General features: G+C 37.8%; 1 protein-coding gene across 9 annotated transcripts in view; it reads right to left on the bottom strand.

Annotated features, from left to right (window-relative positions):
* Positions 1–13198, bottom strand: part of NXT2 (nuclear transport factor 2 like export factor 2) — a 60702-nt gene that overhangs the window by 15710 nt on the left and 31794 nt on the right. For 6 of the 9 annotated variants that reach the window (XM_051630362.1, XM_051630358.1, XM_051630360.1 and 3 more), the window contains 2 exons: positions 7096–7223; positions 2784–2859 (listed from right to left, as the gene is read on the bottom strand). The exons of 1 other annotated variant lie outside the window; for it this stretch is intronic. In XM_051630362.1, coding sequence (XP_051486322.1) covers positions 2784–2859; positions 7096–7217 — 198 coding nt within the window. In that variant the 5' untranslated portion in view covers positions 7218–7223. Of the gene's footprint in view, positions 1–2744; positions 2760–2783; positions 2860–7095; positions 7224–13198 lie in introns of those variants that run through there. 2 more of the 9 variants (XM_051630366.1, XM_051630364.1) reach the window with 2 other exon arrangements.

Genomic DNA, 13198 nt, shown 5'->3' with positions numbered 1-13198 from the left:
AGGATGAATACTCAATCCCACTACAGTTATTAACAACAAACTCTGCATTGCTGCACTGTAGGCACTCATTCAGCACAGTATACTAAAACTCATTAATAACTCCAATTATTGTACTAGTCTGCCACTGGGGTGTATATTTTAAAAACTTACTACTAAGTATGGGGGGAACATAGGCTGTGAGTGATTTATAAGGATCTTTACGATTTTATCACCAAACAGCCAAGAAAGGCTAATATTCAGAAAATACATACCATAAGACTTTTTATAGATTGTTTTTCTGCATTTGTTCAGAATTTATATCAGAGAGGAAAGGATTATCATCTTTAAAAACACTATTTCTCCATGTTGCTGTTCTCTTGGAAAGAAATTTAATGATATGAATATTCTCTTCAGTAAGAAGACAACCAGACCAAATGAGTCAGAAATATGAGGGATTTCCTAGATGACCTCTGATTTATACTTCAAGATCAGTTTTGCAGGGATACTGAGAGATGGTCTTTGGTTTTAGGCACAGGATCAGATAATAGATTGATTCAGGGTACTGATAATAGGCTGTAGAACCTTACACATTTAAGCCTCCAGTCAAACACATCCATCTTATTCAGGGCCCAACATGGCATTTATTATTGATCCTAGTTCAGTTCTCAGAAAGTGGACAATTTCCTTAATAAGGTTCAGCCAGTGTTGCACCTGAAACAGTGTCCCAGTCAGGAAAGTAAAGACACAGGTAAGCTCTCTATAGGTAAAATGCTCTCTCTGCTCCTGAACAACTTCAAAACATCTAGAAGACAAAGCAAGTGTCTCCTGCAATCATGGTTTAAAAAATCAAGATGAGTATGCTCACAGAATTATAATAGGCTGTCCCCCATAATTCTTATCTATTAATAACCACTGCAAATCCTCTCCCTATTACATAAATTTCAATACATTAATAAACCACTGTGTGAAAAATGGTTTATTGAGGATTGAAAGCATTCAAGAAACTGGAAGAAGTGCCCTCAAAACAGCCAAGAATAAAGCAACATGCCAATGCTCTGCTGACTTATTCCAAAGCGATGCACCTGGACCCACCAGCTGTCATATATATTCCATCTGGAGCAACAGCTGCTTGCTCAATAGTTGTCATATTGTCTGACACAAACAATTGTGTGTTAAATTTGTCATCAGTGATTCTCTGTGGGGCTTGAAATACTGGAAAATGTTACATGTTGTTCCTGTCCTTAGACTCTGAGCATTTTTTCTTACATAATATGCAGCATTCCCAAATGGGAGTTGGTGCAGCTGTGCAACTCTAGTCAAAATTATGGGTCCTGCAGCATCTCCAAAAAGGTCAAGTTCAAGGTGGTTCACTGTGAGCAAAGGACACCTAAGTAAGGGAAGGTGGAAAGTAATGTTTAGTGGAACAAATTGTGTGGCAGAGAAGATGGAAGGATCTGATCAGATCACCAGGCTAAGAACATAAGAATTATATTTTATACAAACTCTACAGGAGAAGGAAAAGAGAAATGCCAGATCATGGAAAGTAAGGGAGATTTTACAACAGTCAGGCTGGGGAGTAACCTTAGAGAGTCATAGCTGTGGGGAAAGAACAAATATGTTTATTAGAAATGTTATTAGGGAATGTTTTGTATGAAGCTGTGGAATTAGAATACTAGATGAATGAAGCAACATGTTATTACAGGGTTGAGCAACAGAGGGGACTGTGGTGTTACTTCCTATGAAAAAGATATTAAACAGGAAATGAAGGAACATTACGTGATAGGAGAATGCTCAGAAATGGGGAGGTAGACCTAAAAAACTACAGAGGAGAGACAAGCTTTGACAATGAATATTGATGAAATCAACATACAAATGTGCATAACAAGAAAATGTAGAAATTGAAGACAGTAATGTAATCTTTCTGAAGAACTGGGAGAACAGAAGTGTACCCATCAAAACAGATGCTTTATGAACTGTAAGACAGAAGCACCAGGAGTGAAGGTAATGAAAAAAGTAAATTAAGATGCATCCTGAAAAAACTGCTTTTAAAGTACATTCCAACAGGAAATAATAGAATCAGTAAAGCACATAATGGATGGGAAATCTAGTTAGAAGAGACAGTACCTGCCAGACAATTATCCACCTAATTACTTCTTTGTAAATACTGTTTGTGCCATGGGAGAATATGGCATGAGTGAAAATGTTCAGGATGTCAACTTAAAACTGCTCACAACACAAAACAAATCAACAGACACAAAAACTCTCTTTGAAAAACCTTTCTACTAACAGGATGCACTACCAGAAGCATGGGTGTTTTATGAAACTCCAGGGCAGAGAGTGTATGCTACAAAAGCAGAGTAGCCCTGTCCTTGTAAATGACCTGCTTTCCTCTCAGCTGTGTGCATCCCTGGCTTCCTGATGCCTCAGAACACATTTGCTGACTTTTTTGGAGTAAGATAAAGATGAAAGAATGCTACATAGACGATTTTTAAAATTATCCTTTTTGGATCAACAAGGTGGACTTAACATAATAAGTCACTCAAAACATTATTCCTCCAAAAATGAGCTCTCATTAAACATCACTAAGCCTAAGGATTTTTGAAGACAAATCTGTGGTGTAAAAGAATATGGTAAAAAATAAACATCAGACCTGTGCCTCCATCACTCAGTTAAAGAAGGGTAAGTCTTATTATGAACTGATCTCGATCTTTAAATTCAGTGCATATAGAAAAGACAGACAGAGAGATGGAAAGACAAAGGCAAACCAGTTGTATTTTCATTGCTTTAACTGTTCCTCTTCTCACCGAGAGGTGGCACCGAAGCAACGAAGTCTGTCCCACACCACGACCAGCGATGAGGGCATCGTGTATTTCCACACTCCTGCAATGATTTATGAGGTCAGACACGGGCTAAACATTCTTAGACTATCAAGCAGTATATGGTTTGTGGCTGAGGTCAAACATCGGGGTAACATTTAGTCATCACGGGTCAGACTGAAGTCTAAAGGACAAAATTTGGTGCAATATATTTACTTTCTACCAGTGGAGGAACTTTGGTTTCAAAGTGTGAGGAATGAAGAACTGGAAAATGTATTTGTAAAGGTTCGCTACCACAGTCTTCCATTCACATTTAGTTGTGGATAGAAGTGCTTTGGGCATTCATTTTTAATGTACTGATAAACAAAATCTTGGATAGCAGGTGTCAGAATTCCTTGTTCCAGAACAACCAAAACTTAAGGAGTACTTTTATCCACCTTACATGGGGACCTGGGGACCCTTCTGATCTTGCAAACGTTGTAAAACCTTTCAGACTGGGCTGTGACAGTGATAAGAGTTAAAGAAGTTTAGAGTACTGAGACAAAACTTTAGATAAAGTTGTTCTTACAAACAACATTTATCACTGGCCACCACCAGCCAAAGTACTCAGGCTTCTAAGCTCAACTGCATACCTCTGCAAAACTAGTACTGGTGATTAACAGTAATATAAATAATGAATTCCAAACACTGCACTTTAACTTGGAGAGCTAAAGAACCAGCAACCTCATTGTGTCCAGCTGGGGCATCTGTGGCAATCTGGAAGATCTTCAGTGAAATTATGATGAGAACCTGCAGAAAATCCAACAGATAAGACTCCTCTACAAGGAGCAAGAGAGGGTATTTGTGTCTTTAGTGAGGATTCCTACTCATTATTAGAACATCCATTATTTATGTAAATGTTTGACAATATTGTAGAATATTTTTTCCTTTTGGAATTCAGCGGATTGTACAAAATGTCTGATACTTTCAAGAACATTAAAGGGGAATGTTCTTGAATATCAAAATGTTTCTTAAGCTACCTAAAAGAAGCTACGCACATCCCACACAGAGCCACAGCTTTTTAGTATACTAGGTGTCTATGTAACATCCTTACCATGAAATAAAAATAAAATGGTATTTCTGAAATTTGGAAATCATATTGTAATAAAGGATCTTCAAACAGAGATAGTACCTTTGAGTATCTCACAAATACAATTATTGCAAAAGTGTAGGAAAATTATTTTTATATTCATAGATATTTGGAATAAGATTGTGTGGCACTTATATACAGAATCAGAATAAATGCTTCCAAATTCTTTTTCAATTTCAAGTAGAAAGTCAAGAGGTAAAATGGCAAGTGATGTTACACATCTTAGCACACTCAACTGCTGAAAAAGAACAAAATACACTTAAATTCATGACAGCACTAAATTAAAGTGTGCTCTGGATGATGCAACAGCCCGATAAATTAACATGGAAAGGGAATTTTGGTGGTATTTACACTAGATGCCCCAGATACTGAAGACTGTTTAGAACCAAGGAAATACTGTAATTGATCTGTGAAGGCTTTAATACGCATTGAGTACATACTTCTGTTTCTCCTACCACAGAATTCTGCAAAAAGAACATCTTTTCCTAGCAATTTATCTCAGGATACAATGCTAGTCTTTTCCAGAATGAATGACACAGCCATTGTGCACCAAGAGCAGCACTTGCTGGTGCCCTGGTGTATTCAGCAATGTTCTATATTCAACCAAGACTGTGAGTATTCGTGTCAGTTGCTTTCTGGTTGGTCTCATTTGAGAAAGGAGACAGAAATGTGCACAAGGGACGTGTTCTAATTTTTATTTTTAGACAGATCTTTACAACCTTGACAACTATCAAGAAAAAGAAGCAGCCAGTGCAGTAAACAAACTCTGAACTAGAAAGTCTAAGGCAATTCTAATTCAGACAGTAGGGTCAGGAGACTGCAAAGGAAGTAAAATGCACGGGGCTTCCTCAATTCCACTTCTGTATTGTCAGAGTATGTTCCCTATATGTACCATCTCTCTACTACTGTGAAAAATCTTACTGTCAGTTGCTTTATACGTCTGTCTGAATTTTGAGACTGTACATATACAGGTCAGGAATATGACAGCATCCTAGACCAGGCAATGAGAAATTATAACTTCACTTATATTCCAGTGAAGACTTGAACTGTAATGATAATGTGCTGGTTTACATGGAAGAAGTTTTAGAGGGTAACATCCTAGAAAGAGCAATGTCCTCAGGCTACTTTAAACTGTGCTACTGCAGCTTGTTGGGATTCTTTGCTGCAATTAGATGCTTGTATAAAATGGCAGTAAGCTTAAAAAAGTTTACATTATAGACTACATTAGCTTTCAGATAAATTTGTGTGAATTTTGCAGCCATAGATCCAAAGTCAACTGAGTTACACTGGTGTACCAGTGTGGATGTTTTATGGACCAGTAATACAATTGAAAAGAAATTAAATAATGAAGGATTTTAGGCTTAGGAAAGGTGCATGTAATGTCTGCTCATTTGAGAATGGAATTTATAAACAAAATGTAATTTATTAACATGAACAACACTTCTAGCTTCCTTCATAATATTTTAGGATGTGGACATTACATTCAAGCTCTGAGCAGGTACTACATGAGCAATAAATTCTACTGCCCACCCCACTTCCTCCACCCATTTTATTAGAAAATAATTCACCAGTCCTATAAAAAACCAGGTGGATTACTTGTGGCCATGTGGTGATGGTACTTCGATAATTTTTGTTACATTTTCAACCCATAACTTCAAGCCTGTATACTGCTTTTTAAATGTGTCTGAGACTAAAGCAATGGACATAAGGATGAGATATTTCGAGAAAATTCTACATGCGAAAAAGACTTGTGAATAACCTAACTCCTTAAATAATAAAAAATGTCATGTTTTGAAATTAAGTTTGTATCTGCATCCTCAAGCTGGCATGATCTCTCTGCAACATGTGACATTTGCTATTGCAGGGGTCCTGGGATGGCACAGGTTTACTTGCCACAACACTGGGCAGCTATTCAAAATAAACTGACACCCACCTCTTATTTGCACTGGTGGGCATCCAGTCCCTGAAAACTCAGGCAATATGGCTGCTTCCTAACAGGTAATAGGGTGTAAGTGCCTTGAAAGCAAGCATGTGTAACAGCAGAAAATGTTAATTTGCATTCCTTACTCAAATATGGCTTTGTATTTTTAAGTCCAAGCATGGAATATTGCATAGACAAAACAATTTGGACACAGGAAGAGAGAAAATGTTCTGAGCAGTTACATTGTTGAAAATCCTGAAATCAAAGCAATTACTCACTGAGTTGGGAATCTAGCTCCTGGAGTACAGTCTATTTTTACTTATTCCCTAATGAGGATTAAAGTTAGTTGCAATGATTAAGTTTCTTCATGAACTTGGAAGGAAGACAGTAACACTAATGATGAGGACCAACCTGCTTTCTATGTCTACACAAGTGATTTGCAAAGGAACTTGCCCGGGTATTTGTCTCTCATCTCACAACTGTTTCTACTTTCCTCATAGTATTTCAATTCTTGAGGCAGTTCTGGAATGGAACATAGGTTTATTTCCAGATGAAAGTGATACAAAAAAGGAGGTAAACTCTTTTCTGGCTGCTCCAAGAGGGAATCCTCCCAGCAGTTACCCAGCACACCATGTATGCACACAAGCTTCTCCACTTTGCAAAGACCTCTCAGCAGCATAGTACAAAAACCAAAATGTAATCACTTCTGCCTGTTGTTCTTCACTTGTCTTGGTAGTTTGTCTGTCAGAACTGGGTTTTATATCTCTTAATTGGGCTTGATGATCTTTAAGGCCTTTTCCAACTTTGATGATTCTGTGATTGATTCTTTTCACTCTCTTTAGCTTTGGTGCTCTTTTTGTGCCTTGTCCTTCTCAGCCTGCCTTCTAATGGAAATTTCATAACCCCCTCTCTTCTTCTCGGCACCTCACCCCCCCTTTCATTTGCATATATTTCTCAATTTCATTTACATTTCTTCCTTCTTCTCGACATGTCTTTGCTAGTACCCCAGCTACAGTTCCCCAAAGGTACATCCTAGGAGCTGAGCGATTTGGTTACATTGTGTGAGGAGACAGACAAGGGCTTTTGAGCTGTAGGGACTCTCAGCAGGCACTGGCTGCCATTGGGTTCCATCGGAACACAGACACTGTCATGCTAAAAACAAAACTGGTTGTTCCAAAGATCCATCGCATCAGATGTGTCCATGTGACAATAAAACAGGTAAGGTCTTCAGAAGTAAGGAAACTTCTTACTTGCTCTTTCCAGCTGGCAAAGGAGAGATCGTGTTCGAAAACTTCACCTCTGGAATTGAGAACAGCAGCTTGGTAAGCTGATGCCGTCGGGCCACCGTGCCTGACCAGGCTCCTGGCTTCATTGATGACTGAAATATGAAAATTAGGGAAGGTAAAAAAGATCACCCATGCCTGAGCACATGGATGGCTGGAAACATGTTAAGAGCTATGTGATCCACTCTTGGAATACACAAAAAGCAAGAATGAAGGAACAGGAGGAGGCGCAACAACAAGGAACATGATCTTGGCATTGTCACCATCAGCAAGAAGAAGCTCCTGCACTTCTGCCCTTGACAGTGTTCACTAGCATGCAGTCTGGCTGCTGAGCTCACCGGTGCTGGGGGACAACATCTGACTATAGAGGTCCAAACTGTAAAGGGAGCAATGGGGTTTTTTGGGTGCTTTTGAAATGAAGCAGATAGCAAACTACTGTGTACAGATTCAGTTTCTCTAAGTCAGACAGCACCTAACACCAAATAACCTTTCACACCAATCCTCAGCAGAAATGCAAAGACATTAGCAACTGTTTCAGTGTAGGAATTAAATATAAAAACCACAGTCAGATTTTACTGAGGGGAAAATCACTGGGAGGAGTACATGACATTGTCATACTGCAGGGCAGAACGCTAGGAGGGAGGATATCTTATTGCAAAGCGAAATGGTGAGGTAATGGTAACATTATTTTATAAACTACATACACATCAATGAAAACTTTAGGCTTAATGTACTGGAATGTCTTGAAATAACGGAAAAATAATTCATCTGACCAGATAACAGGCACAGAACACTGTTAATGACAATGCTAGCAATAAAAACAAAAGTAGTTTTGTAGGCTTACACTAACCTGGTTTGCAGACCAACATTCTTTGTGTGTGTGTCAAACCTTTATTTTTTCTTCCCCAGAAAGGTTAGTATAGGAAAATATAATAAGTCAGATAAATCTACCAGATGCTATTGCCTACTAGCTATGAAGGCTCATGAAAACCAGGCCCAAACTGTCCTGTACACTCTGTGAGAAAATACGTTGGAAGTTACTGAATGTACTTATAAAAGTAGTGCAGTACAAATTAAAATAGTAACAGTGTCCTGAGCACTCTGTTATTGTAGGAGCAAAGCATTCAGTCTTCGTGGAGCAACACCCAGAAAATTGGTGTGACTAGGAAAAACAGAGGTGTGGCCAGAACCATGTCTAGTATGAAATTATGATGTGGATGGTCACCTGGTTTGTTATTTTGCCTTTGAATGAACTTTTCTGCATGGTAAGCAAATGCACATTCGTCAGCATAATAAATAGAAGTTCTGCTAAAACCAGCAACTACCATTTAGCAGATCCTGTCAACGAGTATTTCAGGGTTGTAAAAGATCATGGCAAGGGTCAGTTGTGACAAACCCCGGCAGCATTACCAAATGATGAGCACCTGAAGCAGGGTTGCTACTGAAGTCCATTAAGCGATGTCATACTATTCATAATGTAGCCACTTATTTCTGCAGCAGCCTGTTGGTGTAAAGCCAGCTCTGATCTCCGCTCTTCCCCCCGCCCCCTGGAAGCATTATTTTTCTTGAGACTTGTCAAAGGTTTGATTTTGTAAAATACTGAGAACTTTTGATTCCCATTGGCTTCTGTAGAACATAAAGATGGCAGCACTAGGTGGGACAGTTTACATAGTTTTTTTTAAGTTTACATAGGCTTTGTACCTGCAAGTCCTCAATGAGCTTAAGTCCTTAAACTGCCAGAATGTGCTCTTTTTTTTTCTTTTTTTTTATTTATTTTCTATTTTATTTTTATTTTTGTTTAATTTCTTAGGCTTCTGAGTTTCTATGCTTTCCCAAAATACAACTACTATGTATTATCTTCTGAAATGCTTCCTCTAATGCCATCTTCTCTCCATCTTTCCCAAACAATGCCTTTTCAAATTTATTCTCATTCACAACTACAAGTGCTTTGCTTTCACTCATGTGGAGGGAGAGCTGTAAATCGACTCTCCTGTTATAAAGCACTCAGAACTCTAAGAAGCAACAGACACATCAAGCTGATATTTCCTATGTCCTCAGCCTAAGGGTAAAATAAAATGTGAGGACATTTGGAAAAGTTTCATGTTGCTGCTTTTTAGATTTTGGGGTCTGAAAACTAAATCGTGTTTTCATCATTAAAGAATATTTTTTATGTTTTCCTTCACCACAACTGACTCAAAATAGCTTCACTGTTGGATTTCTTTTTCCTTTCAATCTATGTATCAATTAAGGAAGTTGTAATTCCCAATAAAAAAGCACACAGGCCAAAGAGGAACTACTGCTACTCATTGTTTAGAGAAATAATTTGGCATTTAATGAGTTCTTTATGGCAGCTGAAGAGGAAAGTAATTAACAATTCATGTTGGGAGGGCCCCTGGCACTTCCTTCTAGCAAGTACAGTAGTTGTGTTTTTTTAGAATACAATCTTGCATATTTGCTAAATCACATGTGTTCATGTTACGCTGACTTTTGTTGGATGAACAAATTAGATCCATATGTAAAACTGAGCAATTAGAAAAAAACTAAAATGTTATATATGAAATGCTGGTTTGGTACTGCCTATCTTGCAGAATGCTCTCATGAGCTGTAGTTTAAAGATAAAGGGAAATCTGAAAGAGGAATTATATCAAAAAGTGAAATTAGTTAGGGACTCTTCCATTCATCACCATTAATTCAACCAGGAACTACTGACACTGGAGGAACAATTACATGCTCAGTGGAGAATCTTCTGTGTTTTTTATTATTGTATTTTTTTTTATTGTTCCTGTTCTCCCTGGATTGGAAAATCAGAAATTGAAACAAAGTCTAGACCTGGAAATTTATTTACAGTCTGGAAAAACAGAGGTAAAAAGCAGAAAACAGACAAATAAAGGCTGAAATGTTGCAAGCGTTATATCAAACATATTTTTTTAAGCTTCTTAATTTGGTTAAACTGATTAAATAATAATTTTTATTTGCTGTGTAAACCTGTTCCTAGTGAAAATTACTCCAAAGAATGGCTCTCAACATTTTTCATAACAGTTGTTACAGCTCAGAAGATGTTCTGGCTCTCAGAATTACAACACTCTGGGCATTGTGTTTCCCAAGCTTGTACTTAATTACTGACATTTTCAGATAAATGAATGCTCAAAATTTTTCCTTCTTGTGTTTTTATAGATCTAATGTATCTGAATAAACCCAACTAAACATTCCACTGACTGAACTTCTAGATATCATCTAGATAAAAAGAGCGTAAATCAAATCAGTGGAATGCCAGGAGAAGACCAAAAGAAAAAAATGCTGTACATTTGTTTTTTATATGTTTATTTTTTTTTCCCTTATTGCTAATCTACCAACTAATAGGCAGGAAGGCATTTTAGTGACTGGGCACAGCAGAAACAGCACAATAACACATGGGATGCATCACTCCCTGCCTGGTAGGTGTGAGCTCAGCACCCTCGTATGAAAGCAGACAGTGCAGACTCAAACAGGGGCCCTTCCTTTCCTGCCACAGGGGACTGGAAATGATCTGAAGTGCAAAAAGAGGCAGAAACCACTGACTTCAGTGGAATGCGAGGCATGCCTTCTTTGTTTCACAGCATGTTTGACTATTAAAAGAAAACACTGTCTCTAGCTTTCAATCTTTCCAACGATAACACTGGCTGAAGTGAAAAGGTGCTGAGCACTTTTTGAGAAGGTGCAGAGCTCTGTTAGTTCCCATGAAGGCAGTGTGACCATGCAGGGACAGGCTTCTGATGCTGAAGCACATCTGCAGCTTTCAGATTGCAATGATTCTGTGTACTAAAACTGCCCTGCTGGTACTCAGTCTAATCAGTACCACGTGCCCCATCTCTCATGTAAGCATGTTTTGGAGAATACTTTCTACAATAGCTCATCTGTGGATTCAACCACAAAAGAAATGTCTTGCTTATGTTGCACTCCCTTTCCTTCCTGCCTCCACAAAATAAAATTAACTGTTTCTTCAGTTATCAGCAGCCTGCCTCACTCTCTTCTTCAGTCTGACCATTTTCAGCATCCCTCCAGGGTTACTGTATTGCTAAATTCCCTATATGCACATAAATGCATGTACTTGCAAATATAAATATATCATGATAGTTTCCTGTTGCCATGCAAACTGGAAACAAATATGGAATACATCTGTCTCATAAAGCCTCTACGGAACATTCTATCACTGAAAAGCTAGTGGTTCTAACACATACATATCTGAAATCAACAGAACCATATTAATTGTTCAATAATTTCAATAACAAAATTAGTATTTTTCCAGCCAGACTTTAATATTCTAAAAATATGAAAATGAAATTTTTTTAAATTAAAAACTCTCTAGCTGTTTTCTTACTTTTACATTCCCACTATCAACTAAGTCACATAGCCATTCACCAGTATCCCTGAGGAAGCTTTCTATCCACAGTTAGGGCTTATCACCTTTCCCTGGGAAAATTGTTTTGGAAAAAAGATTTATTTATCCTGTATCTTTGTTAAAGGCTTGCAGGTTCTCCTTTTATTTATTTTCTCACTTTTAACTTCATGGACTCCTGGAAAAAACAGGCTTTTCTGATCCTTTCATATTGGCCTCTCCATATAATTTCCTCTGCTGAAACAAAAGACTGGTGGTATTACCACCCTGCTCTCAATACCTCACTTTGCTAAAATGAGTCTGATTTTGATATGAACCATTGTTTCATCTTTTTAATTGGAATATGAACAGGCTTCTGGTATGCTTCTCCAGTACACTCTGAAAAAAATCACATACTGGTTTGTGTTTTAATTTTCAGAGAGCTCACCAGTCTTTTTAGGTTACTGTACTGTTGTTTACACAGTGTCACTCCTGAATGGTGGAGGAGGACCCTCAGACTTGACACAGGAAATCATTAAAATTCCTAGTATTCTTGAAGAAAACTTAGACACAGTTCCTGCCTCTTCCCACTTCCCTTCCAAAAAGCTATAAAATGCCACCTACAACACTTTACAAACTTTCTCCAGGAGATGGACTATTCCATAGGATTGATCAAAAGTGCACTTTTTAAAGTCAATCATACACCGTATGTCAATTTGTGAAAAACAAATGGAATGCCTTTGTCATTTCCTTAGCAATATTTTGCTGTGCTTAAAAGCTTCCTGTGGAACTAAAGATATTTAATTAGCATTAATCAGTTAATCCTCAGAACCCATTTGTGAGTTATTCTTACATTTTGAAGTTGAGCAAATAAAGACAAAGATCAAATGGCTTATTTTGAGTCACAACAGATACAGTAATGTTTGTATTTCAGCAATATGCAAAGACTGCATCTGAGATTTATACCTCAGGGATTGCACAAATGAACAGTTTCCAGCCCCACAGAACTTAAATTCTAAATGAAGACAAATAAGGGATTATGGTGAAAATGGAGGCACAGAGGGGTAAAGTGACTTTCCTATAGTCACAGAGACAGAAATCCTGATCTCTGATGCCACACTGAGATAAACACAGTATAAATGTCAAACCTGCTTGCTAGATAAAGTCCAGACATGTAATTCTGTGCCAGAGGAACCAAACTACCCTTTTCTTCCCACCACCAACCTTTTCTCATTCCTCTTCCTTTTTTATATGGTCTTAATCTCATACATTATTACAAATGTTTTCTGATACCTAGATATAGTCTTGGATGGGAAACAAAGCTTTAGGTTTCTCAGAGGAGAGACACATGTTCCCGTGTAACAGATATATAATCAGCCGGAAGAACATGACCCCTTTAGCCCTTGAAGCTGCCAAGACTTTATAACATATGTCCCATCAATATTTTGGCAGAGCTATTCCAGTAATGATTGCAAGGAAGCAATAAATTGGGAAACACCTATTATAAAGCTTCTTATGTGCAAGTCCACAAGAAGATATATTAAATGTTTGCATTTTTTGTATTCCTTTTATTTCAGTTAGCAACATAGAGAGACAGCATAGGTTCCTCTCAAAAAAACCCAGCAAGTCAAGCAGGCTTTATAAACAACTGAGAGAGTTAATGATAAAATGACATCCAACAGGAAATTATCAGGATTATTAAGTTGTTCCTTCTTT

This window comes from Apus apus, chromosome 12 (assembly GCF_020740795.1).
Source record: "Apus apus isolate bApuApu2 chromosome 12, bApuApu2.pri.cur, whole genome shotgun sequence".
In the NCBI taxonomy this organism is placed as follows: domain Eukaryota; kingdom Metazoa; phylum Chordata; class Aves; order Apodiformes; family Apodidae; genus Apus; species Apus apus.
Note: the sequence above shows the minus strand (reverse complement) of the source record. Positions and strands in the feature narration are given on the sequence as shown.